At 46.0% G+C, this 15,816-nt stretch overlaps 1 protein-coding gene across 3 annotated transcripts in view; it reads left to right on the top strand.

Moving 5' to 3' along the window:
• The window catches only part of GLI3 (GLI family zinc finger 3), a 267,733-nt gene that overhangs the window by 177,572 nt on the left and 74,345 nt on the right, over nucleotides 1–15,816 (top strand). For all 3 annotated transcript variants that reach the window (XM_073886897.1, XM_073886896.1, XM_073886898.1), the window contains 3 exons: nucleotides 661–863; nucleotides 3,473–3,619; nucleotides 8,934–9,135. In XM_073886897.1, coding sequence (XP_073742998.1) covers nucleotides 661–863; nucleotides 3,473–3,619; nucleotides 8,934–9,135 — 552 coding nt within the window. The remainder of the gene's footprint in view (nucleotides 1–660; nucleotides 864–3,472; nucleotides 3,620–8,933; nucleotides 9,136–15,816) is intronic.

The raw sequence follows: 15,816 nt of genomic DNA, 5'->3' as shown, positions 1-15,816 counted from the left end.
AGCATAGCTGCCTTCCTTTATGGGCGACTCCACTGTGTGCATGACCACATGAATTTGCAATTCATTCATTTCTTTCTTTCTTTCTTGCTTGCTTGCTTGCTCTTTCTTTCTTTCTCTCTCTCTCTTTCTTGCTTTCTTTCTTTTGTCCTTCCTTCCTTCTTCCTTTCCTTTCCCTTCCTTTCCTTCCCTTCCCTTCCCTTTCCCTTTCCCTTCACTTCTTTGCCTTTGCCTTCTCCCCTCCCCTCCCCTCCCCTCCCCTCCCCTCCTCTTCTTCTGCAACACCTTGATGGTAAGAGGTAAGCTTTCAGTGGTGAAACTAATGTTCAGGTCAAATGGAACATATAATCACAGAACTACTTAAACTCAGATGCCTGTGGTTTAGAATTTCTTGTCATCAGGAAAGCCAAAGGCCAGCCTTTATTTTTCTGTATTCAGAGTGCCATGAAATTTCTCAGAGGTTCATTTCCTTGGCCCAAATAATTGTGTAGTACCATTCTACCTGCATTTGCCACCATGATTTTAAGGTCATTGTACTGGAAACATATATGCCTGATGTCTTTTCCCCAAGACACCTTGAGTTCACTTAAAATCCTTATTACTTTCCTGTGGAGATATTTGTCTCACCCATACTTCTTGTGTCTGCTTTTCTTTTTTACCCAGGCCTTCTGCCTTATCTAGTAGTCCAACGTATTCAGACCTGCCCTTCATCAGGATCTCCCCACACCGGAACCCCGCTGCAGCCTCCGAACCCCCCTTCAGCCCTCCACACCCCTACATCAACCCCTACATGGACTACATCCGGTCTCTTCACAGCCCGTCCCTCTCCATGATCTCGGCAGCTCGGGGGCTCAGCCCCACAGACGGTGAGTCAGTCCCCAGCCGACCTGCTCTGCTTCCCACCTCATGCCCCACCTGGAACGTGGTGTGGAGCAGCTGTGATGTTGACTGAACGTTTCCCGTGTGCCAGACGCTGTGCTAAGTGCTTTAAGAGCACGCTTCACGTCAGTGTTAGGACATCTCCGTGAGGGTGGGGTTATTGTCTTGTTACCGGGTGAGGAGAGCAATGAGCAGAGGGGCTAAGTAACTTGCAAAGTGGCGCACTGGCTACTGGAACTCAAAGCCTGAACTCAATGACTCCAGACACCTGGCTCCTATCCACTGTTGTGTTCTTCGTCGGCCCGGTCGCTGTTCACACAGCATGCAGGCATACCCAGCTATTTGCTCACCTTCCAGTGAACGCTTTTCCGTTCTGCATGTCTGAGAGGCGTGTTTATACAGATGTGTCTATTAGATCAGCGCTTCTTAGATCCCACTGTGTACGTGGACCACCCGGGAATGATGATAAACCGTGATTCTGTGTGGGATGGGTCTGGGGGGGATGCTGAGATTCTGTACGCTGGAAAGCTCCCAGGTGGTGTCAGGGCTTTGGTCCATGGACCACGCTCTGAGTAGCAAGTCTTAGAGAACGTGATGATCTAGATCCATTGCACATACCCTCCAACCTTGATCATGCCCCGTGAAAACTGGAAGAGGGATATGATGGGAAAAGAAACCAACTTTGACTTTAATTTTATTATACTCGATGCTCATTTTAAGCTCTCAAGGGTCAAATTCCTGTTGGTTCTATTATCTTCCCAATTAATTACTTTCCACAAGACTAATTAGAGCTGTGTATCCCATAACTGTCAAATTATAAAACACTCCTTTGATTCAGGAAGAGCATTTTCCATCTCTTGCACACATACAAACTTCACTTGCCCACAGTTGCTGGAATCTGAGTTAAGGTCCAGAACTGCATAAGCCATATTAATTAGAAATTGCAGATTAGGGGTTCTGTACAGCAGCTCACTAGTTGTCGGGGCGTGTGTCAGAAACCCCCGTGCAGTCCTGCATCACTGAGCAGTGTGACCCTGCACCACCCACCTTCTCCCTGAGGACCCTTCCCGGGGCTGGCTGTGCGTGGTGGCGAGAGGTGGGAAGCCATGTGGGATTTCTCAGTACATCCCTACTCAGTTCTACTTCCAGGAGCATCTGTGCTGCCTCGGTAGCTATCCACACATCTCTTTCTGATTCAGCTCAGCAGATGCAGTGAGGAGGTACCTAAGGAATACATTGTGCCATTCGGATGAGAGTCACATCACAAAAATGAGACTGTAAGAGAGTCAGACCCAAGTTAGTTCTCCTGTTTTGGATTTGGTGTTACAATGGGGACAAATGGAGCTATCTCCTTGGAGTATTTAGGAGTTCGCAGAAATGACTGACTACACAGAAGAGAGGGAGAGGGGTAAGGGAGGCCAGCTCACAACACACTTGGAGTTATGCCTGGCTTGCTGAAATTTCACTGGGCCAGGGGAAAGTGGAACCTTGAGTTAAAGCATCGTGTCATCTGTTTTCCATAGTATTTGATCATGAGTATGAATAAAACGTTCTTTGGTTGGTTTGTTCTGCCTTCCTCTTCTTGCCTTTCAAGGGTCTAATTAATAATCAAATGCAGTCAAGTCATAGATGACTCTCACATGTAGACTAAGAGGTTTGTGTGTATCTTTGTCCAGATATTTTTATCGTGTATAAAAAGTGTGGACACAGATCTAAACATACACAGACCTATTGCTAGAATACCCGTTGTTTCTACATAATAATTGTAAAACTAACCTCTACTGATGGAATGCTATGTGCTGAATACTGTTGGCTTCATTGCTACCGACAGCCCTTTGGAGTGGTAAGATGAGCTGGGATTTGCATCCAGATCTTGGAGAATCTGGAGACCACCCTCAAAACTGCTACAGTATCTTGATGCTTTTGCACATAAATTGGCAGTGGAAACAGATTATTATCCCACTTTTACAGAGCTGACTCTTGCCAGTAAATTGCTCCAGATTGATAGGTATTTTTCCTTTTTGATTTTGTAATAAAAAGGGGGAAAAAGAAGAGCTTTAAAATTACGGAACACAAAATTGCAGCTTATCACCCAGTGGTGCGTTGTTAAAGCTACACTGTGTTTTCCCCTCGTAAGCCCTGGGCCCTCCAGGTAGTGAGAGCTGACTCAGGCACTCCGGCCAGGAGCTGAGGGAAGTGTGTCTGGAAAGATACCACAGTTGTCTCCATTGTCTACCACTGTAGGAAATGTGATTTTATCTAAGAAGTGATTTAATTTGGGGGGGGCACACAGGGAAAGGAGAACATATATACATTTTAATCATTTAGAATTCTTGGCCCTTTCTTTAGCCTCAAACATTTTATAATACATTTTATTTTTCCTATTCTTTTTCTTCAGTTTTATTTTCAAGTGACAGGTATCCAGTAGGCTTCAGTGGGAAGCACAGTTTGAGTTACAGAAGTTTTACTAGCATGAGCCGTGAAAGGAATTGCTGACATTGGGCTCCGTGGCCAACGGACTTTGGGATGTCTCAAGAAACATGTCTTATTGACCTTTTCCAACTAGTCACCATGCTTTGCTTGTCTGCTCTTCTAGCGCCCCACGCCGGGGTCAGCCCCGCGGAATACTATCATCAGATGGCTCTGTTAGCTGGCCAGCGCAGCCCCTACGCGGACATCATTCCCTCGGCCGCCACCGCCAGTGCTGGGGCCATCCACATGGAGTATCTTCACGCCATGGACAGTAAGTGAGGGGGCTCTCTTCTGTAATCCTGGCAGTGGCAGATGCTAACTCGGGAATTGTAGAGAAAGATGCAATGATTAGGTGATTGTCTAACCTTTGAAACCAGAGAAGGAGGAAGCATATTTGGTGCTCGGCTTTCCTTGGTTTTCTAAGAGGCTTCTACACATCTGGCCGTCCTGGAACTCTTTGTGGAGAGCTCCGGGATACCAACAAAGGGGAAGATGCAGGCGATTGGAACTTGGCAGATAGATAAAGAACTCTCCTGCCCTGAGTGTCCTGAGAACAAAATAAGGGAATGGGCTTGATGCCATGGACATACTTCACCCAGTCACTCTTTGGTTTTCTAGATTTTATGCTTTAAAAGTTAATTTTTATTTTTTTCCAAAGATTTATCTATTTATTTTAGAGAGAAAGAGAGCGAGCATGTGCGTGCGTGTGAGTGGGGGAGGGGAGAGAGAATCTCAAGCAGACCCCCGCTGAGCGCAGAGCCCAACACAGGGCTTGATCCCATGACCCTGAGATCATGACCTGAGCCCAAACCAAGAGTTGGAAGCTTAACCGACTGAGCCACCTACGAGCCCCTAAAAATTAATTTCTACAAAAAACCTAGACTTGGTTTTTGCATTTTTTTCCATGGATTTGTTTTGCCTTATATGTTTTCTTTACATGGAAAATTATATTTCACTAAGACCTTTTATCTAGGAAAAATAAAAAGCCTTTCCAAATCAGAAAGAGCGATTTTTAGCACATAACAGTAGAAGATAATGGCATCCTTTGATGCTTTTTATATCACTTATTTTGGGATCCCTCAAGACTTATGGCGATTCCTTTGGGTCACTTATCTAGACATATAGACAAATGAGCCTGTGAATATCACGGTTCAGAACATCCAAGAATTCTTATTTATTCAGATTCTTTCAGTTCCATTTGCCAGGTGCCAGGAAGTGAATGCGAAGCGCTGTCTGAGGTGTCCATCAATGAAAGCCGCTACTCCTTGACTATGACAACTAAACGGCTTTGAGTAGGGCATATGTTGGGGGTTGGTTGGTTGTTTGTTTTTCCTGGTGGCCGCGCTTTTTCATCTACAGTCTGTTTGGATTCTTCTGTGACAAAGGTGTGCACTGGTCAGCTCTCTGATGCAGCCTTCAGGTGTGGAGTGGAGAGAGGGTGATTGTTTTCCACAGCTCCGTCTTCTTACGGCCATGAACGAACTCAGCTGAGTAACCCAGGATCCCTGCTTGCGATGGCTTCCCTTGGGGAGTTCATTACCACACACAAAGTAAAGGAAATGTGTTCTATCTTCTGCAGGGCTTTTGTTGTTTGGCTTTGTAGAGTCAAGAGCTTACATTTCAGATTCATCATAACCACATTTCAATTAGGGATTGTTGGGAAAAAAAGTTCAGTGTTATTATGCAAATTAGTTATTTAAAAATCTGCAAATAAAGAATTAAAATAGGGGAGCATCCTTGGAAGGTCAGCCCGCATTACCTTCTATATTTGATGAGAATGTGTTCAGTCAGGCAATGATGGTTTTTATCTAAATAAAGAATGAAGCTACCCTTTTACTTTGTAAAAACTAATTAAAGGAATTTTAATTTGCCTGACTATATGGTAAATTGATTGTCATTAAGTAGGAATTTAGATGTCCTATCATTCATCACATAAAAAGAAACCTCCTTTTTCTTTGTCAGATTTTTTTATTAGAACAGAGAAACAAAACAATTAACGGAAAGCCAGATCGGAGATATCTGTGTTGGAACAATAAGAATACTCGGGCTTATGTTTTAGAAGGAAACCGTGTATGATCAACGAAGAACTGGGTGATTTCTCTTTCAGCTGTCTCGAAAATGTTCACCTTGTGTTTTAGCTGCTCCCCTCAAGAGGGGAATCCCAAATCACCATTCCAAAATGCTGACTTTCTCTGTTCACTTGATTATTAGGGGGTTAGGAAGAGTATATTAAAGGTTGGAAAGTGCTTAAAATACTATCTTCCCTCTAAAAAAAAATTGAAATAGCATTTAGTTAAACATAACATAAGGAGAGTACTCAGAATTTACATCATAGGAGACTTTTCCGACAGAAAAGCAAAAACAATTATAAATCACCACCTTGGATGTGCACCTGCAGTGGCCAAGCCCAGCTGGAATCTAGCTGGTCTCTCTCCCCCATTGTTAAAGGATCTTCAGGACTCTTCAGTTGACAGAAACCATAAGAAACAGATTTCATTTTTTTTTAAAGATTTTCTTTATTTATTTGACAGGGAGAGAAATAGCAAGAGCAGGAGCACAAGCAGGGGGAGTGGGAGAGGAAGAAGCAGGCTTCTTGCCGAGCAGGGAGCCCGATGTAGGGCTCCATCCCAGGACCCTGGGATCATGACCTGAGCCGAAGGCAGACGCTTACCGACTGAACCACCCAGGCGCCCCAAGAAACTGGTTTTAGATGAGCACTTGCCTTTTAAATGTGCCAACAATGGGCATATCTGGGTTTCATCCACGTCCAGGACAGAGTGCTTAATGTCGCATGTTAGAATAAGCAAGTCTGGGGGCGCCTGGGTGGCTCAGTTGGTTAAGCGGCTGCCTTTGGCTCAGGTCATGATCCTGGAGTCCCGGGATCGAGTCCCACATCGGGCTCCCTGCTCAGCGGGGAGTCTGCTTCTCCCTCTGACCCTCCCCCCATCTCGTGCTCTCTCTCTCTCATTCTCTCTCTCAAATAAATAAATAAAATCTTTAAAAAAAATGAATAAGCTCGTCTGCTTTATGGATCTAATTCTGTCTTTCGGGATTAAGGACCTTAGAAGACAGGAGAGCAAGCAATCCCTATGAGGGACATTCTAGAATTGCGGGCTCCTGAAAACCACATTATTTGTATGGTGGAAACTGACTTATGTAAGAGCCCATTCTGGAGGGAAAAACAGAGAAGAGCTGGCCATGGGCAACAGGAAGCCTTCCTCAGAAGTGATGAAGGGAAGCCTCTGGGCTCTGTCTTTGGATGTTGTAAAGGACCCCTAAGACCTTTGTTGCTTCATAACATCAGATGGCCACCTTATCTAGTTAGTGATTAAAAAAATTAGAGGTGTTCCAGGGATCATCTCTGTCTAGAATGTCCTGTTACTCTTAACTCTGCCAGTGATCACTGAGACCCATCGAGAAGGGTTACTGCTGAGGATTATATGGAAGTAGACAGTAAGTCTGCAGTCCTTGAAGTCGTTTGGAAGTGGAATGTTGTTCTTCACTGAAAAACTAGGGGCGCCTGAACGGCTCAGTCAGTTAAGCATCTGCCTTCGGCTCAGGTCATGATCCCGGGGTCCTGGGATCGAGTCCCGCATCGGGCTCCCTGCTCAGTGGGGGAGCCTGCTTCTCCCTCTCCCTCTGCTCCTCCCCCTGCTTGTGCTCTCTCTCTCTCAAATAAATAAGTACAATCTTTAAAAAAAAAAAAAGAAAAGAAAAATGATGAAATTAGCCTCTCGTCGTGAGTAAATGTGGAACATTTCTGTGTAAGGCAGATGCCGTGATAAAAGTAAGATGCTGATTTAAACACTAAAAGATGTGTATGTAGCTGGGGTGGCTATGTTCGTACTAGCATGGCCTAAATCAGGCTGATAATGAAATTATTCTAAATGAAAAAGCTCAATTTTGAATGTGTCTGAAAGAAAAATTTGACTAGGCACCATATTCATCTTTCAAATTGGTTTTCCAGTTTTATACATGGATGGTACTAACTTAACTTCCTAAGCTCCAGTTTGTGATTTATTTTTTAACTATAAAGTATATCTATTTATTCTATGATATTACCTATAGACTCATTCATCGATTTCATTTCATTAAATGATCTTGAAGCATGTTGGATTGTTATCTTGTGTCAAGGTCCATGATGAAGAGACTATTCCCATGGAAGTGTCCAGAGACCAAGTGCCTACGCTTTTTTCTATAAAGAAGGCTTACCTTCTACTTCAGCGCTCTGCGTGCCACAAAACTGTAGTGTCCCCATATGCAAGTATACCCGTACTGTAAAATAGGAAACCTCCATTGTGACTCAAAAGGAATCATGTTTGATTTGCCTCTTACGGAGTGGGATTATGTCCTCATTCTTTCATTCAACTATAGTTTGATGACTCCATAATGTACATGTGACCTTAGGAGAGGCAGGAGTGTGGGCCTCTGGGCCACATGCATAGCTAGTCCCTGAAATTCACATCTCTGGTATCTACCAAATTGAAGGTAAATTGGCATTTCATTTTTAACTCTTTAGGTAAAAACATTGTACCAAGCTGGCATGCATTTGAACTGTGAGTTACTAACCTCCAGGTTAGAACTTCATTGGAGGAAACTTAATAAAGACTGAGATTTCTAATAACAAATGCTTTATTCCCTCTTAGTTCTGACTGGAGAAGCGAGGTCCAGAGCATTAAAATAGATTCATCAAATCTCATTATAATGCTTACATGGTCCTCCCCCGCCCCCCACCTTGGAGCAACTCCAAACAAACCACATCCTGAGATTTGAAATGTTTATTGGGACTTACGCTTTTAGATGGTAGGCAGCTGAGACAGGGTCCCTCAGTCTCGGCACTACTGGGGGGAGAGAATTCTTCACCGCTGGGGGCTGTCCTGGGTGTTGCTGGGTTTTCGGCAGCGCGCCTGTCCTCTCTTCACTTTATGGGAGTAGCACCCCGTGAATTGTGATAACCAAAGCGCCTCCAGATGTTGTCACATGTCCCCCGGAGGCATAATTGCCCCCGACTGAGAACCATTAATTTCAGAGAATGCATTTATCAGTTGTTTTAGTAAAGCTTTACGTATACATGGATCAGATAACTACAGAAATCATGGGGAAATGAGGGCATAACTAAGCTGAATTTCTGATCTTCGGATGCTTTAAATCATTTTCTCCTTTGGCTCATTGCCTTAAAATGGTGTGTGTTGGGATGGGGAGGGGTGTGTTGTGTAACTGTAGGGACCACTGTCTTTGTTGCTTGTGGTGAATTAATGATGGGAATATCTAAGCAGCCGTCAGATTCATAAATCACTGGAAATGAGAGGGATAACACATAAAAGTCTTTCCCTTTTGTTTAGCAATTTATCATTTTGCCTGCACATTAATAAACAGAGCTCCCCCGAGGTAAGCCCTGGAAGATAAATATTTCTCCCTAATTTTCTCAGTTGTAGCCAGTAGATCACAAGTGGGTGGAGAGGCACTTGTCACCACAAGTTGCTGGCTTCTTAGCTTTCCCTTCTTCCAGCCAGGCCCGTAGCAGTGAATCACGGGTACGGAGTTACAACCACAGGTAACCGGGTTCTGTTTTGTTTCTGCAACAGGCACCAGATTCCCCAGCCCCAGGCTGTCGGCCAGGCCGAGCCGAAAACGTACGCTGTCCATATCACCGCTGTCCGATCACAGCTTTGACCTTCAGACGATGATAAGGACGTCTCCCAACTCCTTGGTCACGATTCTCAATAATTCTCGCAGCAGCTCTTCGGCAAGCGGTTCCTACGGCCACTTGTCTGCGAGCGCAATCAGGTATGTATTTTCCTAAATCCACGAATGTGTCTCTCTTTAAGGAAGGGGCAGTGCCCTATTGGCTCGCGTTTGTGGGACTGACTCCCTCTGAGGATGACTACAGTTGCACGACCCCGGGCCTGACCTGGGAGGCCCGGCAGATAACACTACAGTGAATTCCAGAGCCAAGGCCTGGGCCAAAGATCATCATTTGGCAGACTTAATTAGTAGCCCGTATGCAGGTACATAGCTATTCCGTGACGGTGGAGTCCACTTTGTAGGAGGCAGTGAGGATGGCAAATCCTTCGTCGGAACCCCTCTTACTAATTACGGTTCTCTGGAGAGAAAACCCACTTCACACCTGGTCGTGCAGCACATGGAAGCAGGGACAGGAGCAGAAAGCAGAAGAGCAGGCCTGGTGTAATTCACACTTGTTAACGGTGTGGGGAGAGGGGTACATTTCAGGAAGGAAGAAAAGGTGTCAGCAGGATTTTGAAGGGAAGAGACATGTGATGACATCGGAAGGCATGTCTGTCAGAGGAAATGGAGCAAAGGAAGATTTCCTTGTTTTCTTATTAAGCATTTTTAGCTTAATTTGAAAGCCCTCTGTTTTGTCATCCTCCCTTGCCGTACAACGAGAACATTTTGACACTTCCTTTGGTGAAGTGCATTATGTCTGTTGCTTGCACATGAATGTACAAACACAGGCTTCTGTAAACATGCTTACTTGAAAATACTCCTCCCCGCTAATGATCAGACGTGGGCTGGTGTCAATAAGTAGGGAATAAAAGTAAGCCAAGTGATAAATTTTAGGTGTGCTTACACTGCTTTTATCAGCTAATCACGCACGTACTCTTTTGAACTGTGCTAGTTACCAAATGGTTGTTTTAGGCATCGAATTAGATCATGTCCTACTTCATTAGCTAGGCAACCGTGGTTATCGACCTTAGTTATCCCTTCCCCTAAGTTTTTCCTCCCATAATTTAAGAGTTCAGTTCCTAGCAATCTTTTTGAACTGGAGTTTTTCAAACCATGGGTGATTACTTGCTTTAAAAAAGACATACCAAAGGCTGTTTTCACCAGGCTTGCTTTGGATAAGTGAGGGTTTTGTTACTGGTGTGTTTTTACAAATGGACAGCAGCTTTCGTTCTTAGTTGATGGGTGTTCCATGATGGATATACACGTTAGGGAGACCCCAGCAGTCTGGGGGAAAAAAATGTTAGCAGTAGCAACACAGCACATTTACTAGAAATGATGAATAACACCGTTTTTTCCATAACGTTCTCAATTACGGTTTTAATTCTTTGCTTGTTCAATTATCAACAATCCTCTTTGGCACACAAGTTAGTGTTTAAATATTAGAAGCCTTATGTTGATGTGATGTGCTTTCAATATGGTCATTCAAGGGTGGAAACATGGAGCAAAGCAAAAAACTCTGCTGATGTGATAGTCGTCAGGACATAGAGGGGGTCCCGGGATGTCTTCAGGATTAGCCACAATCGTCACCAATGGAGGCTTTGGAGTTGGGCACATCTGTAGTCAGTTTCCAGGTTTGCCACCAGCTCTGCAAACTGTCCTTGCCCGTCGGCTCTCTGAAGCTCAGTCTTCACACTTGTAAGCAAGAGACCAGACACCCTGTGTAGGAGAGGACATATTTTATTAAAGCCGGCGTGGATGCGCAGTGCCAGAATGAAGACCCCTCCCATGGGGCAAAGTCTTGGGAGAGCTGATCCTGGATGGTCCGTCCAGGAGACAAGCCAGCACGGCCCGGCCGTATGGCCCCCATGATCATCCCAGGCTGGCTCTGAGGAAGTGTGCCTGTCTCCGAACCATGGCCTGGTTGTTCCTGCACTCCTGGCAAATATTCCCCGTGTCATGCAGACTGCCAATGACCATATCTCGGTTTGCTGAAATTATGCAACTATTATGTGGCTTGACTAGCAGTCATAGCATCAAAGTAGTAGAAACATGGCACACCAGGATATTCACAAAACTTACGTTCACACAGAATCCTGGTGAGCATTTATTTCTCTTGCTTCTCCTTAGTTTTTCCCCACTCTGGCTCTCTGCCCAGCTAGCTTGACTTTCTCCAGCATCTCAGAGCCTCAGATTAGAATATGGTGCAGGTGGTCACAGTGTTGTCTTTCTTTATTCTTACCCCCCACCTTCTCTGCCTTCTTGACCTGCTCACCTCTGCCCAGGTAACCTAGTACCAGATCCTGACTGGGATTGATCATTTTCCCCTGCCTGTCCAAGGAGCTCCCACAGACCCTGCCATTCTCATTAGAGCTGGAAGAAGAGGTTTGCATTCAAGACCAGTCGGGTCCCAGGAGAGCCCGCTGTGGTCAAGGGTCCGGCCACCATGCACTCTTGCTTTTCCTTTGGAGCCTTTCCATTCTGTCTTCTCTCTGGCAGCCTGACTTCTCACTCTTCAGTATCCACCTGGTGTGTGTTAGGAGCATAGCTAGCTTTTAATGCACGTAAGGTATTTCAGATAACCCAGGATGACATCAGCTTGCCGTACAACACGATAATTAGATTCATTGTCATCAGCACCATTTGCCTGTCCTGTGGCTGGAGCAGTGTTAGTGCTTTGCTTGCCCTGTTCTTAGTTTGATTTTGTGAACTAAAAACTGACTTGAGGAATAATCAGAAAAGTGGTAGGACCAGTGGGTGGCAGGGAAAGGGAGGAAGGGTGAGCAAAGATACACAGGGTAGCTAACTGTCTTGGGAGGGAAAGATACAGGAGCAAGCATGGACTGAGGGTACGTGCAGTCTCTGCTGTGGACCAGGCAGTGGAATTGGGGCGAGAGGCACGGTCCTTGTTTCTGTGGCACAGAGATTTGGAAGAGCATACTGTCACTCTTGTTTTACTTGTCCACGTAGTGGGTCTTTGCAGGAGGAAGTCAGAGAAGGTCACGTGCCAATATCCCGATCCCCTGCCTTGTACTGGACCCCAAACTGCATTTGACTTTCGCACCGTTTTCTGGTGCCTGACCTGCTTCTGGTATTGGGCTGCAGAGTAACGCTGTTGCTTGAGTTGTAAAGGTGGCAGTTTTTTTTTTTTTTTTTAAAGATTTTATTTATTTATTTGACAGAGAGAGACACGGCGAGAGAGGGAACACAAGCAGGGGGAGTGGGAGAGGGAGAAGCAGGCTTCCCGCCGAGCAGGGAGCCCGATGCGGGGCTCGATCCCAGGACCCCGGGATCATGACCTGAGCCGAAGGCAGACGCTTAACAACTGAGCCACCCAGGCGCCCCAAGGTGGCAGTTTCATGGCTGCACACTGCCCCCCCACAACACATGTGCATTCTCACCTTGACACCACTCAATGGATATTTCTTGCGTGAAGAAATGAAGGAACTCATGGCGGGGGAGGGGCAGAGAGAGGGAGAGAGAGACCCTCCGGCAGGCTCCACACTCAGCGCAGAGCCCAACACAGGGCTCGATCTCACGACACTGAGATCATGACCTGAGCTGAAATCAAGAGTCAGATGCTTAACCGACTGAGCCACCCAGGCACCCCTGAAGGAGCTCTTTAATGTGTAATTAGAATTCTCATCAGCCCCTTTATTAAAGGAACTTTCTACATGGCGGATGAATAATTCTGATTTGCAGAATGTTACAGTCTTTATGAGTAGTATATTAAATGTCCATATGTTGAGAGCTATAGAGAGATAGAGGGATGGATACAAAATAAAAGGATAAAAAAGCAAATGCCTACCTTTGTGTATGATTCTTGTGTTTATATCTTTAGATAATAATTCAGACTGCTATAAAAATACTCTAGAAAGCAGATATTTATTCACAAAAGCCCCTTGGCATACTCGATTATGTCTCACTTTTCAACCCTGTTGTCCAAGTGTACATCACAAATCTTACTCTTTTATATATCATAACTAAAATGACCGTTCCGAAAAAACCCCACGCACTTGGAAAGGTCGTTGTGAAATATTTGGCCGTCTCAAGAAGTTTTAACTTGTCCATCTCCCTGAAGACTCCCATCTAAGCCTAGATGATTCACATTTATCAAATACAACCTGTGACCTCCACTCTCTGTGGTTAAGGTGGATGTTATAAATACCCAGTTAATGGCAGTATAGTAGTAGAAATACCTTTGCCTCTGCTAATACCTTCCCCCAGAAATTGCACCACTGTCAGAAGAGGGGGCTTTCAGATGACCCTCCTCTTCCTGTAGTCTCCTGCCAAAGGTAAACAGAATGAAGAAATGAGTAACCCACCCATTTCCAACCCACCAGCTACAGCGTTTTCGCTTTGAGTTTATGGCTAAACCGAAGATGGGCTTGTGTCCTCAGTGGTCTTGGGTCTGGCGTGGCCAGGACAGACACCTCGATGAAAGTGGGAGTCGGGCACCACCAGTGGGACAGGCTGTGTGGCTGGCACTGTGGGCTGTGGCTGGGGTCGGGACAGTGGGCTGTGTTCCGTGTCCTGCAGTGGCCACTGTCTCAGGTCCCAGGCCCCTGGAGGAAGCAGGTGTCCGTTGCCACTTCCCGAGGCAAGAGAGGGACCAGCTTGGCCTCCACAGCAGCTTGGCTCTGGGCTTGTTGATGCCTGTAACAGGCTGGGTGGGACACAGCAAAGAATAGAGTGAAGGTGAATACAGTGCCAGATGACCAGTGCCCTGAAACTCTGATTACTTTTTCTGAAAGTAGTGACAAACTTCTCCCCCAGCAGCCGCAAAAGTGATTAATACTGAGAAAGATAGTTTTTATTGCCTCCCATATGTGGTCAATGGTTTTAGAGAGCACCTCATTTCATCAGTTACTTGTTCATTCCCCCCCCCCCCCGACAATGTTTAGCTGCATATTCAGCTCTGTGCTAGTCACTGTGCTGGGCATGGGGGCTACCAGGATGGATGAGAGGCAGGACCCCTGCCCTCACTGAACTCCTGAAGGGGAAGAGCCTCCAATCAGGTACGACTGAATGAATGGACCAGATGAGGCCGTGGGATGGAGAAGCTTGGGTGCTGAGGGAGTGTCAGGAATCCAGGGGCCAGATGGCAGTAAACAGGAAAGGCAGGCTGGGGCCCAGTTATGCACAGCCCTGGGCCCCTGATCCGGAAAGAGCAGGAAGCCTTTGAAGCTCCCAGGGAGGCTGCATTGGTTTTGGGTGGAGGGAGCTGATGCTCAGGGAGGCCAGTGGGCTGGATCAATGGCACTCTGCTACTTTGGGGGCCGAACCTGGTGCAGCTGACTCTGCACTTCCTCTTTCTGTCCCCAGGCTTCTCTCTTAGGACTCTCCAATGGGAGACCTGGCCAAAAGGATTGGTAGGAAGTGCTCTTCATAACGGAGGAATAATATCGTGATGATGTCTTTAAAAAACTGATTATGCTTTTTCTTTTTTTTTAAGATTGTATTTATTTATTTGAGAGAGAGCACACAAGCGGGGTGAGGGGCAGAGGGAGAAGCAGACTCCTGGCTGAGCAGGGAGCCCGATGCAGGGATTTGATCCTGGGACCCCAGGATCATGACCTGAGCCGAAGGCTGAGGCTTAACTGACTGAGCGGCCCAGGCGCCCCTGATTTATGCTTTTTCTAACCATCTCTGCATGGCTGGATAGTTACATGATTTGGGTGCTTCCAGCCTAACCTCATTGGAGAGGGTGCCACTGCTATTCATGTTCCCAGAGGTCTTGTCTGTTTAATGGCAAGTGCCTTTTAAAGCCTTTTAGAACACTTGTCATACAAAGCCAAATGGATTTTTTTGTCCAAAGCAGTTTCCGTGGAGTGTGTATGCCTCGGTGTAAATGTCGGGGTGGTACTTCCTTGTTTTGTGAGTGTGTGGGCCTTATTCGTGTGCTCATTGCTTTGGAGGCTGCTGGGTTTTCCAATAAACTTGCCCTGGGAGCTTTTATGGATGGAAGTGGAAGCTTTCTTTCTCTCCTTTCCAACACACACACCTGCATGCGTGTGTGTCCCTGGGCCTGTGCATAGACGAGTAAGAATAGGTGTTGGCCCATTCGCAGCAAAACTGGAAAGAATTGTTCTTACTTGGAATGGCAGCCGTTGGGCAGTAAATTGTGCAGCTGTAGCCAGAGAGTGGACAACTTCGTTAGTGCCACAGCCCCAACGTAGCCACAAGGTCATTTTTGATGAGAAAGCCTCCTCCTCCCCTCTCCCACTTCCTTCTCTCTTCTTGAAACCAGTGTCTCACACTGTGGGGCTGTCCTGTTACCAAGCGCTGAGTGTCGCTCATGGTTTCATGAGTCAGAGAGCTAGGAGAGATGCAATACTGGAAAGCAACTCTCCCCGTTGGATTCTTCACACAGAAATTGCAGTATGGGGCGCCTGGGTGGCTCAGTTGGTTGGGCAACTGCCTTCGGCTCGGGTCATGATCCTGGAGTCCCGGGGTCAAGTCCCGCATCGGGCTCCCTGCTCAGCGGGGAGTCTGCTTCTCCCTCTGACCCTCTTCCCTCTTGTGCTGTCTCTCATTCTCTCTTTCTCAAATAAATAAATAAAATTGTTAAAAAAAAAAAGAAATTGCAGTATGAAGGTTCTTTTTTTTTAATTATGTTCTGTTAATCACCATACATCATTAGTTTTTGATGCAGTGTTCCATGATTCATTGTTTGTGCATAACACCCAGTGCTCCACGCAGAAGTGCCCTCTTTAATACCCATCACCAGGCTAACCCGTCCCCCATCCCCCTCCCCTCTAGAACCCTCAGTTTGTTTTTCAGAGT

This window comes from Callorhinus ursinus, unplaced genomic scaffold (assembly GCF_003265705.2).
Source record: "Callorhinus ursinus isolate GAN/ISIS: 27379988/994484 unplaced genomic scaffold, GSC_fseal_2.0 scaffold73, whole genome shotgun sequence".
Taxonomy (NCBI): Eukaryota; Metazoa; Chordata; class Mammalia; order Carnivora; family Otariidae; genus Callorhinus; species Callorhinus ursinus.
This window is presented reverse-complemented; position numbering and strand designations above follow the sequence as displayed.